At 34.6% G+C, this 13,952-nt stretch overlaps 1 protein-coding gene across 1 annotated transcript; it reads right to left on the bottom strand.

Annotated features, from left to right (window-relative positions):
* Positions 1-1,385: 1,385 nt before the first annotated feature.
* On the bottom strand, positions 1,386-2,683 carry LOC102660117 (serine/threonine-protein phosphatase 7 long form homolog). Its single transcript, XM_041016154.1, has 4 exons — positions 1,955-2,683; positions 1,793-1,877; positions 1,509-1,707; positions 1,386-1,420 (listed from the first exon to the last, which is right to left on the bottom strand). Exons 1-4 carry the CDS (start codon positions 2,566-2,568, stop codon positions 1,386-1,388), a joined length of 933 nt encoding a protein of 310 aa, XP_040872088.1. The 5' UTR covers positions 2,569-2,683.
* Between the last annotated feature and the right edge of the window lie 11,269 nt (positions 2,684-13,952).

Here is a 13,952-nt window from a genome sequence, read left to right as displayed (position 1 = left end):
GGTTAGTTCTTATATTTTAGGGTTATGGGTTAGTTCTAAACATTTTACGGGTTAGGTTTAGTTCTTAATGGTTAGGGTTAGGGTTAGTTCTTATATTTTAGGGTTAGGGGGTAGTTCTAAACATTTTAGGGGTTAGGGTTAGTTCTTAATTGTTAGGGTTAGGGCTAGATCTTATATTTTAGGGCTAGGGTTTAGTTCTAAACATTTTAGGGGTTAGGTTTAGTTTTTTATTTTTGGGGTTAGGTTTAGTTCTTAATGGTTAGGGTTAGGGTTAGTTCTTATATTTTAGGGTTAGGGGTTAGTTCTAAACATTTTACGGGTTAGGGTTAGTTCTTATTTTTTACGGTTAGGCTTAGGTTTTTTATTGTAAGGGTTAGTTTTTGAGTTTTATTTGGTTTAGGGTTCATTGATTATTATAGTTTCATACGCGATATAAATATTATCCATAAGTAAGCCTTAATAAACTGAATATCATACATTACACCATGAATGCCAAATTACAAATATACAACAAAGCCTTAATAAACGAAGACATGCATATCATTCATTTTGGTGTCCGTGATGTCGTGAGGATGTGCCACATGGTCGATCCCATCTTCGTGATTGGCGATCAGAATTTCTTCTGCCCCGATGCCTCCCCGCTTCTTCTTCGTCAGCCTCCGCAGAAAATGCGTGCCGCAAATCAACACCGAATAAGTCACCCGTATTAGGTATTTGTCCCGGTACATTCCATTGTGTTCCTAACGGGGCATTAGGTGTTGGAATTGGGCCATGATATTGCTGTGAAGGGGTCATTGTGGGCCATGAAAAATGAGCTTGTGTTTCCGCAACACCACCGAACGATTGCTGGCTTGCAGAAGTATCAGTGTGATGACCCTGAAAAGGATACTGATACATCTGTGTCGGATACTCAGCAAATGTTTGTGGCGTGTAATACATTCCATGGCCACGCTCCGCCATTTGTTGGGAATATTCTTCCGCTTCAACAGTGTCCCTTCTTCTGTCTATCCCCTGAGTTTCAATACTTGACTGAAGCATGTGAAACTGTTGTGCAGGAAATTGACGCTCTGATGCGGGACCATGTGACACTGGCTCAGTGACTCTCTCTTGCTCTTCAGATAAAATTGTAATTTTTTCCACATAAGGCACGAGATCATCAAATGTGCATGTATTCCTCCCTTGAGGAGACACCATGTATTGTAATGCCTCCGCAACTTCACCCTGCATTTATAAGGGTAAGAAAATTAATGCCCATCATTAAATAAAACTTCAAGTTAAAATTTGAAAAAAATTAAAAAATACCAATGTAGCCGTCTTTGCATTTGTTGGGTCAACAAACATCTTTGTCTTTCGCCTATACCAGACCATGTAGTCCGAGTTAAAACTCAATAGGCCTTCTTGTCGGGGATAAGCATCGACCCTAAATGCATGGCGATTATTCCATTGATCAATCATTGGGGCGAACAATTGCCCCCGATTTTCGTCATGTTTCCCTTTCAATGTTATACCATGAATGTTTAAGGGTTGTGAAGGAGACTCTGGAATTGGTTGTTGCATCCCAAATTGTCTCAATACTCTGTCCGGTTGGTGCCACTCAATAACTTGGAAACAAATTAGTGGCACCACCGCGTACCACGCGAGACTTCCGACTAAACAAACGGGAGGCAACAGTGATATTACGGTTGATGGGTACGGCTCCCACACAAACTGCATATAACAACTTAGTTATGAACATTTTAGTAAAATAACACATATAATTTTTTATTTTACAAATAGAATAACATGTTCTTACCTCATGACGTTTCATAATATCTAACTTGCGACGAAAAACTCTCACATCATCATTGCCGATATGTTGGTTTCCACGTCGCAGCCACCTACAAAGATTAAAATTTAATATATGCTAAAACCATTTATTCTATTGAAATGAAAGACACTGCTAAAAATGACTAACCTATGCCCCAGTGGTGTATTTTCTACTTGGGAAGGAGTCCTCTTTGGAGCCAAGGTTGGACATCGTTCCCATGCCCACATTTGTAGTAAGATGCACATACCTCCGATTGATTTAGTTTTATAATCGGTGGCATTGCACATCTCTCTGTATAGAAAACCAAGTACGGCAGCTCCCCATGCATATCTGCCACATTCTTCAAAGTCACGTAAAAATTGAAGGTATCTTAGCGAAACTTTGTTACTGCTTTTATCAACGAACAAGACACCTCCAATGAATCTCAATATCCATGCACGGGCAAACCTTCGTACTTGTTCTTCGTCGTCGTCATTATTTATTTGGGCAAAATGGTGAGCCAGCCAACTTAATTTCACCACACTACCTCTAATTTCATCTTCTTGTGGTCTGACTCCCAATAATTCCTCACATAAATCAGCCCAATCAAGATTTGTTGGACCGATTAATGGTAAACCATCCACACTTATACCTAACAATACAGAGACGTCTTGGAGAGTAATAGTACATTCTCCGCATCTCATGTGAAAGGTATGTGTTTCCGGCCTCCATCTTTCTATCAGAGCACTAATTAATGAGGCATTTATTTTTAAGTACCCCATCTTGATAATCCAAGCGAAACCAGATTGTAGAAGAAAAGGAAAAATTTGCTCAGGAATTTGTTCTTCCCCTTGATACGTGGGGACAGCTCGTCTGATATGTAATTTTCTATCTTCTTCCCCATTCCAAACATGTTCTGAAACATGTTTAGGTTGCATCCATAATACATCAGCATCGATGGGGCCAGACTTAATGTTAACATGTGATGAAGATGATGATGAAGATGCCATTGCTACTACAAAAAAAAATATAATACATTATTTGTAGATAATATAAATTAAATTAAACTACACACATTTATAAAAACATTATTAAATATATAACAATAAATTTGAAAAAAATCAAACTGGCCAATTTTTAATATATTCTATACATAAATTAAAATACATGTGAACAAAACTTTAAATATATAATTTTTTTCTACAATTAACAAAAAAATAATTGAATAAAATATGGACTAACAAATTTTTTATAATACAAACAAATATTGAAATGTAAAAAATTATTTATAAATATATATACAAAAATTATAATAATGTACAATCTATCATATATTTAATAACATAAATTTCATAAAACAATTAATATTAACCTACAAACTAAAACTAACACTGATCATATATATATATAACTAAAAACTAAAAATTATTAACTCAAACAATATTAACTTATAATTATTTAAAACTATACTATCTATATATAACATACAAAAATATATAACACACAAAAATTTAACACTAATAAAGTAAATTTACGCATCTCTAATATTATAATTATTTATTTACGTGTAACATGCTTAATATTATAAAAACTAAAAATATATGTCTACCTAAAATTTACAAATATGTACGCTAATATTAATTTATACCTAATATTTCTACCTTATCTAATATTACGTGTGTGCCTAATATTTCTAAGACTAATATTAAGTGTGTCGGAACGTTTGACTGTGACTTACTAAAATATCATATATATACTACAAACTAACCTTCAAATATATACTACAAACTAATAACAACATACTTATTTTTATACAAACCTAGACTCGATCTGAAATTATGGTTTTTACAATGTGTGCTTGTCTGATCCATTTATTTTATTAAAATAAGCACTTTTAATAAATAAATTTAAACAAATAAACTCGTAATAGTTGTGTTTAAAATAAATAAAGAATTTTTTAAAAAAATATTAGTGATAAATACAAACTCCATGCATTCACCACTAAAATATCAAAGAAATATTTTCTAACTTTACTAATATTTCCATCATAAAAACCAGCCAACCATATCATTTGGTAATAGATCATTAATGAAATTAGACAATGCAATTCAAATTGTCATTTGTCAATCATGTTTTACATGGTCAAATATATACTACAAACTAATAACAGCATACTACAAACTAATAACAACATACTTATTTTTATACAAACTAACCTTCAAATATATACTACAAATCTAAAAATATATACTACAAACTAAATAATATTTTTTTACTAACTAACCTAACCTACTCTTCAACTATCCGTTACTACATAAAAATTAATAACAGCATACTTATTAATTTATTAATAATAATAACTAACCTAACCTTATAATACCTATTAATCTTAATTAACCTAAACTTACAATACCTATCTAGCTAACCTATTATTTTAAAAATATTAACAAACAGAATATATAAATCATAAAATATAAATATATAAATGTTATTTAAAAAAATCACTTACCAGACAATTAGGAATTATGAACTATGGAAGAAAAAAACTCAGCAAAGGCAAAGCACCAACAGCACCAAGAACACTCTAAGAAATTTAAGAACGGAGAAAAGCAAAGGTAAGGAAAGCAAAGATAAGGTAGAAGTGAATCCAAAGTTTTACGTTCATGTTATTTTATAGAAGAAAAGCGTATACAATGGTCAAATCCTACTCTGCATCCCTAAACAATGCTGCTGCATCCCTAAACAATGGAGAGCAGAACTGAAAAGCTGGACTTCACGTGAATGGCTGTGTCGCCAGCCGTGTGGGCGAGTCCCACGTGGGCTATACCGCCAGTCGGACTGGCGGCTCCAGCTGGGTGTGTCGCCGTTCCCATTGGCGACACCCTCCTCTCTCCATCCTACGTGGCCATATCGCCACTGCTAGTGACAATACACCCTTCTCTCCACCTTTGCCGCCACTGGCAATGGCGGGTTGAGCCATGCCGCCAGTGGCAATGGCGGTTTCCTCCACAAAACAAACCCCCTCCGTTATTTCTTTTGAAACAGACCCCATCCCGTAAATACTTTGTAAAATGAGCCCCCTTACGTAAATTTGCCATATAGATACCATGACATGTTTTTATCTTTTTTTTTTCAGGGATGCAAAATTCTAGTTTTCATAGTAAAAAGTAACAACTTAGCTTATGTTAAAAGAAGTGACAACGTATTTGAAACCAAGTTCACAATGCATAACACAAATTAAAAAAGAAAAAAAGAAGAAGAAAGAAACTAAAAACACGGGTGAAGGACATACTTACCTACACAAAGGTTTTAGGTTCTGAAAAATAATAAAATCAACATGATTTAAAGTTACAATCTTAACAATAGAATCAAAAGAGAAAAAGCAAAACTTACCAGCAGCAAAGTGTTGTCACTCAAAGGCAAATCGAGAACATGAAAATGGAAAAGGAGAATCACGACAGTTATAAAATGTGTATGCATCATACTCAAAAGTAAAGAAAAGCAGAACATCAAAATGAAAGAAAAACCACAAACTTACCAAGAACACCACAGTAATATTAGAATAGAAAAGGAGAAAACAGAAAAATCAATGAAAATGAACATCAAAACGTCAAAACTGAAAAATCGGGCGGGACTTACCAACAAATTAAAGAGTCTTACCAACAAAAAAGGAGAAAAAAATGGCCCAAAAAAATTGCATAAAACAGAAAAAAGAATCTGGGAAACAGAGTTCGTAAAACTTACCCACGGCAACTACTGATCCCTATTCAATGATTAACATATTATGATTCAATGATTAACTATTCAATGATTAGGCACCAGACCAAGTGAGATTTAACAAAGTTGAAAAGAACATGATCACTTGACTCCTCTTGTATTGCACAAAATGGACATAAAGTAGATACTTTTGGTATTCTAGGAGAAATATATGCGCATCGTGTTAGGAATTTTATAATTCCCAATTAATTAATATGAACTACATATTATATTATAATATTTATATTAGTTATTTACATTTAGATGAGTTCAATATAAGATGATCTAATTTAATGAGCACATTAGACTGCCAACAAAATTGAGATGGGCTTAACGAGCGAAAATCAGTTTGACCCATTAGGAAATAATGAGAATCCTAATAGGTTAAAACTTAAGGCATGATTATGGTCCTCAATACATCAAATCAAGAAACAGTTTCTCCTCTCCCCATCTGAAGAAAAAACGAAGGTCCCATAAGGAAGAAGATGATTTGGTTGAAGAAAGTCATTAAACCAATTGTTCGTGACCGTTGAAAGATTCCACTGCGTGTTGATTAAGCTCTATGGATCCAGGTATTCCTTAAAACCTCTTGATAATCCGACGTAATGTGTTTTGGTCTTCATTTGATATTTTATAAGGGTTATTAAAAATTTCAACAAGTGGTATCAGAGTCACCATTACTATTAGATTATTGGGATTTAAAGTTATTTGGTATGTATTATATTTGAATCGTTTTAGTTATATGAACCCTAATTTTATTTTGGGGAGAAACTATTTCGATCAATGAAATTGTAAGACCCATAAATCTTTGTGTTATGGTCGTAAGGTTTTTTTTTCTCAAATGAATAAAAGGCCTCTGCATTTGATTTACGGGTTTGTACACAGTTTTTGTTTGTGTCGCATGTGCTTACATATTATTCTATTTGGGATAAAGGTTCTACATATCTGACGTTGATTTTTTTGAACAATATATATTTTGTGAGCAAGAAAGTTTTTTTTTTGTTTTATACATATAAGGTTTTCGAAAACTCTTTACGTCGAATACAAAGTTGGTATTTTATACGTGTCCGGCATTGGTATTTTGTACGTGGCACAATTTCACACATATATATTTTTTGTTTATATGAATCAGTAATAAGGCATTGCCTTTTGTCTTATATGAATAATTTATTGTTTTTTTTCCAACTGTTTTTCCTTCATGAATCGGTGATAGGCTGATAGTTTATGATATTCTTGTGGTTAGTATAAATTTGTGATAGTACCGTGATATGTTCATTTCGGATGCGTAATTAATTTACCATGATGTTGTTTTCAAATATTTACTGCTATCATAATTGGGTGCAAATTTAACCATTATGGATCCTTTCCATTTATTTGCGTGTCCGGTAATTTTAATTAAATTGATTGAACCATTATGTTGCCAAAGTGACCTCTATTGTGCAAATTGATTTAATTAAATTGCATGAATGTTAGTATGAAATTATTTATGTGAATTGTGCTCGGCCCAAAGGAAGACAAAAAAAAAATTATAATTGTCACATATTTATCATCGCAAGTATGATATTATTAGGTCAAATTGTGTCTTCCTTTGGGTCGAGCACAATTTGGCCAAATAATATCATACCTGCGATGATAAATATGTGACAATTATAATTTTTTTTTCATGAGAATAATAGTTGGTCCAAAGAAAGGTTATTATTTGTCAAAACTAATTGTCAATATTTGATCATTGCGTTGAGAGTACCAATTACAAATTAATTTCTCTGTTCAAAGACTAGAATTAATGTTGTGCTAGGTATCTTGTGATGGATCTGTTATGGGAAATATTTGCATGTCTTGTTATATATACTTTATATGACTTGCTTGATTATTTGTGAACATGTTATTAATTTTTGTTCTCTGTTTAGTTAATATTGCCAGTGCTGCAAATGTTACTGCCCAAGTGAATTCTATCCCAATGCTGAATGAGACAAATTTTAAGGTCTAAAAGGAAGTCATAGAAATTGTTCTTAACTGTATGGATTTGGACTTGGCACTGAGGACAGAATAACCCATTTCCACTCCGAAAACCTCTAATGAGGTAAAAACTGAGAAGTGGGATCGGTCCAACCGAATGTGCCTTATGATCATGAAGCGCTCTATTCCAGAGGTGTTTCGAGACTCTATTCCAAAGGCATTTCAAGACTCTATTTCTGAGGGTCAAAGTGCAAAGAAATTCCTTGAGGAAATTGACCAATAATTTGCCAAAAATGAAAAAGCGAAGACGAGTAACCTTTTGGCTAAACTCATCTCCATGAAGTATAAAGGCAAAGGGAACATAAGGGAGTACATTTTGTAGATGTCCAATCTCGCATCGAAATTGAAGTCACTTAAGTCAGAGCTTCGTGAAGACCTGCTCGTGCACTTGGTTTTGATCTTGCTTCTTGCACACTTTGGGCAATTCAAAGTGAGCTATAACACTCAGAAGGACAAATGGTCCCTCAATGAGCTTATATCTCACTGTGTGCAAGAGGAGGAGAGGCTGTAGAGAGATAGGACTGAAAGTGCTCACTTGACTTTGACCTCTAAGAATAAGAAAAGAAAGAAGACTAAGGGTGTTGCGGAAGGGACTTCTCAACAAAAGAAACAAAAGAAGGATGAGGAATTTACTTGTTACTTATGCAAGAAGTCGAGACACATGAAGAAAGAGTGTCCCAAGTGATGATGAAAGGTTCATCTTTGTGGGTGATGACAAGAAGGTTGTAGTGGAAGCTATTGGAACTTTATATTATAGTTAAAAATTGGATTTTATTTGGATTTATTTGAGACTTTTGTTGTATCTTCTTTTACATGGAATTTGATTTCTATTTCTAGTTTGGACAAATTTGGATTTTCTTGTTCATTTGAAAATAATAAAGTTAGTCTCTACCAAAATTCAAATATGGTTGGTTCTGGTTCTTTAATTGGTAATCTTTAAATGCTTGATGTTGTTAGTTCCTATAATAAAATACTACAAATAAGTTCACGTGGTATAAAATGAAAGTTGAATGAGAATTCAGCCACCTTATGGCATAAGCGTTTAGGCCATATCTATAAACAGAGAATTCAAAGACTTGTGTTGGATGAAATTCTTGACCCTTTGGATTTATCGAACTTTGAGGTCTGTGTTGAATGCATAAAGGGAAAATGAACAAACATAAGGAAATTAGGTGCCGAAAGAGCTAAAGACGTCTTAGAACTAGTGCATACAGACATTTGTGGTCCTTTTCCTTCAACTTCTTGGAATGGACAACAATATTTCATTACATTCATAGATGACTACTCTAGATATGGTTACCTATATTTGATACATGAGAAGTCCCAATCCCTAGATGTTTTTAAGACTTTCAAGGCTGAGGTTGAACTTCAACTTGGAAAGAAAATTAAGGCTGTCAAATCTGACCGTGGTGGTGAGTACTATGACAGATATGATGGATCAGGAGAACAACATCCATGACCTTTTGCGCTTTTCCTCAAAGAGTGTGGAATTGTTCCGCAATACACTATGACGGGCAAACCTAACATGAATGGTGTAGTAGAACGAAGAAACCGAACTCTTAAGGATATAGTGAGAAGTATGATTAGTCATTCCTTTTTGCCAGAATCACTTTGGGGAGAAGCCTTAAAGACCGCAATTTACATTCTTAATAGGGTGCCAAGTAAAGCAGTTAACAAAACCCCTTATGAACTTTGGACTGGTAAAAGGCTAAGCATTAAACATTTGCACATTTGGGGTTGTCCGGCTGAGGCACGACCTTATAGGTCACATGAAAGAAAGCTGGACTCAAGAATAATTAGCTTCTATTTTGTTGGCTATGTTGAACGCTTTCAGGGCTATAAATTTTACAATTCCACTTTAAGATCCTTTTTCGAGACGGGAAATGCAAGATTTCTTGAGGAAGTTGAGTTTGGGAAGGAAGAGAACATAAAGAATGTTGTCTTTGAGGAAGAACCTGTTCTTTGCAGTGATCAAGTTTTTGTACCTATTACTGTTCAAGACACAACACCAGTAATACAAGACAATGTTCAAACTATTAACATTGTTCCAGAACAAGACAATAATGAGGTTCTCCTTCAAATACCTTTAGAGCTACCTGAACAACCTCAAGAAGTTCCACTATGGAGATCCAATAGAGAAAGGAGAAGTGAAATCTCAAATGATTATATTATATTTCTCAAAAATGGATTGACACCATGAAGGATGAGATAAAGTCTATGAAAGACAATGAAGTTTGGGATCTAGTCGAATTTCCTGAAGGTGTGAAACCTATTGGTTGTAAATGGATATTTAAAACCAAAAAAGATTCAAAGGGTAATATCAAGAGATATAAGGCTCGTCTAGTTTCTAAAGGCTTTACTCAGAAGGAAGACATTGACTATAAATAAACCTTTTCTCTAGTATCTTCAAAGGATTCTTTTAGAACTATAATGGCACTGGTAGCTCATTTTGACTTAGAGCTACATCAGATGGATGTCAAGACTGTGTTTCTAAATGGTGACATTGAAGAAATGATTTATATGGTGCAACCAAAAAACTTCATGTTAGGTGACTCAAAGTCCATGGTATGCAAACTAAAGAAATCCATCTATGGTCTCAAACAGGCTTCCCGTCAATGGTATTACAAGTTCCATCAAGTCATTACCTCATATGGTTTTGAGACAAATGTAGTTGATGATTGTGTATATCATAAGTTCAATGGGAGTAAATAGATATTCTTGGTATTATATGTCGATGATATACTGCTTGCTAGCAGAGATATAGGCTTCTTACAGGAGACAAAGAGATTTCTAACAAAAAATTTCATAATGAAAGATCTTGGGGAAGCTTCTTTTGTGTTAGGTATTAAGATACTATGAGATCGCTCTCAAGGTATCCTAAGGTCGTCACAAGAGAGCTATATGGATAAAGTACTTGATAGATTCAACATGAAAGATAGTAAACCAAGAGATATCCCAATAGCTAAAGGAGACAAATTCAGTCTCAAACAATGCCCCAATAATGATCTTGAAAGAACTGAGATGCAGAAGATTCCCTATGCGTCAGTAGTAGAAAGTCTGATGTATGCTTAAGTTTGTACTCGTCCTGACATAGCATTTGTCATAGGTGTTCTGGGCAGATACTTGAGTAATCTTGGATTGCAGCATTGGAAGGCAGTGAAACGTGTAATGCGTTACTTGAAGAGAACAAAAGGCTACATGCTCACTTATCAGAAGTCTAAAAATTTGGAGATCATCGGGTACCCAGACTCTGATTTTGCTGGATGTCAAGACAGCAAACACTCCATTTCTGGATACATATATATGTTGGCTGGAGGAGCTATCTCTTGGAAGTGTGCTAAACAGACTCTTGTAGCTTCTTCAACCATGGTTGCGGAGTTCATTGCTTGTTTTGAGGCATCTAATCACGGGATATGGGTGTGAAACTTTGTCACTAGCTTGCGTGTGGTCGATGGCATTGAAAGACCATTGAAAATTTATTGTGACAATAACTCTGCAGTTCTTTACTCCAACAACAATAGGAGTACAACCAAGTCAAAATTCATTGACATCAAGTTTCTGGTTGTAAAGGAAAGAGTTTAGAATAGACATATTTCCATAGAACCTATATGGACTGATTCCGTGCTAGCTGACTATTGGATTTCCCCTGCGGTTAATTTTTGTTCCATTTTTTCTTCATACAAATATATTCAAGGGAAATCCGGTTTGCCGAAAAGTGCACCGGATCGTCAAGTATTTAAAAATTAAAATGGATGAATTTGAGTATCGAACTCAGGGAAACTAGTCTAAGACCAAGTTAAATTCAGAAATAAGGCATTGTTGAAAGAAACATTGATAATTGATGGTTTGAAATAGAATTAAACTAGGTCTAGGATAAAAACAGCAAAAATGCAAGTAAGTAAAATTGACAACAGTAGGTAGAAGTGTTGGGTCTTTCTTAAAAACCAACTGATGCATATAAAGATGTTTTTCTAATCAATCATGCTTTTGTGTTCTACGTTGTAGCCTAGATTACTAAACCTCGATCCCTAGTTGGACTGAGTCAATCCAAGCTTTGTCCTTAGATCCCTCTTGTTGGATTGGGCTCAATTTAGACAATCCTCCTAGGTTTAGACTAACTTAAACTAAGCTTTATCCTCAGATCCCTCTTGTTGGACTAGACTTAGCTTAAATAGCTTACGAAAGTTTAGCCTAATTTAGCCTAAGCTTTGTCCTCAGATCCCTCTTGTTGGACTAGACTTAGACCAAACATCATTATTGTAACAACATACTTAAAACCAAAACTTAATCCACAGATCCCTCTTGTAAGACTAAGTTTCAATTCTGGTTCATTCAAGTTCTATGGCAACAATACATTTCCTAATGTTAAAATCACCTAACTAGGCACACAAATGGTTGATCAGACCAAGAGCATACAAAATTTAAGCATTGAACACAAGAAACAAAATCAATTAGATATGAAATTAATTACATCAGTTGTTCATTAGAAATCCCCAACAAGAGTGTTTAGCCAGCCATTATAGACGAAACCCTAACAATAATAAGCTTACAAAACCTAGGTATCTCTCTAAAAGCTTTTCCTCTTGCTGCCTCCAGAGCTCTTTTCCTGAAATAGGCATTATGGTATGCTGTGGAATTCTATGCCCTGGCCTTCTTAAAATTCTCTACCTAATTCTGCACAAGACAAACTTTAAATAGGCTATGAATTCACGACATTGCACTTAGCGCCACCTTCGTGCTCAGCGCGAGTAAGTGGATTTGAGCTTAGCGCCAATCGTGTGCTGAGCCTGGCTGAAGACAATTGTTGCGCTTAGCGCACGACATTGATATTGATGCCTTTCCAGATTCTTCTGTCACACTAAGTGCACTAAAGCTACGCTTAGCGGTGGATGCGTGCTTAGCCTACTGATGAGCTAAGCTCAACTCTCACTTTTAGCACTTCATGACTTAGCCTTATTTTCACCTGAAATTGCACATATTTCATCATTAAATCCAATGGACATATTCTAGAGACAACTTTAACCATAAAACAAAATTTATTTACAAAAATAACTACAAAATAACCATAAATTGGGGAACTATACAAGTTTTGAAAAATGTTTTCTATACAAAAGTTAGTCGTATAAGACGACTAACAAACTCCCCCAAATTTACAATTTTGCTTGTCCTCAAGCAAAGAAAGAACATTTCACTTGTCCTTAAGTGACAAGCTACATTGATCACTCAAAAATGGTGTTTGCTTCATAGAGAAATTCAACCATATGAATTGAATATCATGGACTACTTCAATCAATCAATTTTCACAAACATGCATCTTTTTCAAAGATAGAATCATGCACATTAGAGTCACAACTGAAATAAGCTAGTAAGGATGGCAGAAATCAAGGAAGGATCATCAACCAAACCTCACAGTCATTGTTTTACTGAAGCTCAAGTGTTTAGGCTCATTCCATCATAAACAACTAACACAAGTCCCAACCTTTGCATTTCATCTTATGTCATACAACAATGAACACACAAAATTGAATTCGAGGGACTTCCTAGGCTTGTAATGGGGTTAGGCTTCCAACAAATCATGGTTTTTCTAGGATTCAAAAGCTTAGGTTCTAGGAGAGCATTCATCCATTGATAAACCTTCACTTTTTCATTCATTCACATCCCATACTTGCCTTTTAGTTAGACACTCATCTTAATTTCATTATTTTGCAGTATGCACACTTATTGATTTCATTTGTACTTACAGTTCTTTTTTTTTAACACAATATATATACAGAGATATTATGTGTATGTACAAAAATAATGTGTGTATGTTGTTTACTTTGACCATTTCCATTCTTACCCAGTGCCTCCCCCAAATTTGGAACAAATTTACCTTGATAATTACTCCCCCAAATTTGGGACAAATTTGCTTTGAACCACGCTTCCTGTGGATAATGCTCTCCTATAACCTAAGTCAAGGTAGCAGGAGATAACACTATATAGGCTCAGGGTTCAATCAATCAATAATTCATTCAGCTTAACCTGGGTACAAGGGATAATTCATTCACACACATGGTCAGCTTTTTGGCTAAGTGGCTATCACAATCAAACATGGCCTTCATCATCCTCAATTTCATGCATTCAGTCCACACTTCAAAGATTCACACAAAAATCAGTACTAAATGATATTCGTTTCTCTCAAAATTTAAGGATCACACTCTCATCGGGATACTGTTAATGTATTCCTTCACAATCAATCTGATAACATTTTCAGTCATACTTCTAATCACATGCTCATTCTCTTCTAATGGCTACAAGCTTGATCAAAACAATTATCTAACCATTCCAATCCATTCAAATCATACAATTGCTCATTCAAATCATTCTCAAACACTCATTTCATACCAAACAATCC

The sequence above is a fragment of the Glycine max genome, chromosome 6 (assembly GCF_000004515.6).
Source record: "Glycine max cultivar Williams 82 chromosome 6, Glycine_max_v4.0, whole genome shotgun sequence".
Classification (NCBI taxonomy): Eukaryota; Viridiplantae; Streptophyta; class Magnoliopsida; order Fabales; family Fabaceae; genus Glycine; species Glycine max.
The sequence above is the reverse complement of the archived record's forward strand: the minus strand, read 5'-3'. Positions and strand labels throughout refer to the sequence as shown.

Excerpts from the sequence above, each read along its gene's own strand:
- LOC102660117 (XM_041016154.1), bottom strand. The coding sequence starts at position 2,568 with ATGGGGTACTTAAAAATAAATGCCTCATTAATTAGTGCTCTGATAGAA. Across the intron at positions 1,708-1,792 it reads ATATTATGAAACGTCATGAG|TTTGTGTGGGAGCCGTACCC; the intron begins GTAAGAACATGT and ends TGTTATATGCAG. Across the intron at positions 1,421-1,508 it reads ACAACCCTTAAACATTCATG|GGTCGATGCTTATCCCCGAC; the intron begins GTATAACATTGA and ends CCATGCATTTAG.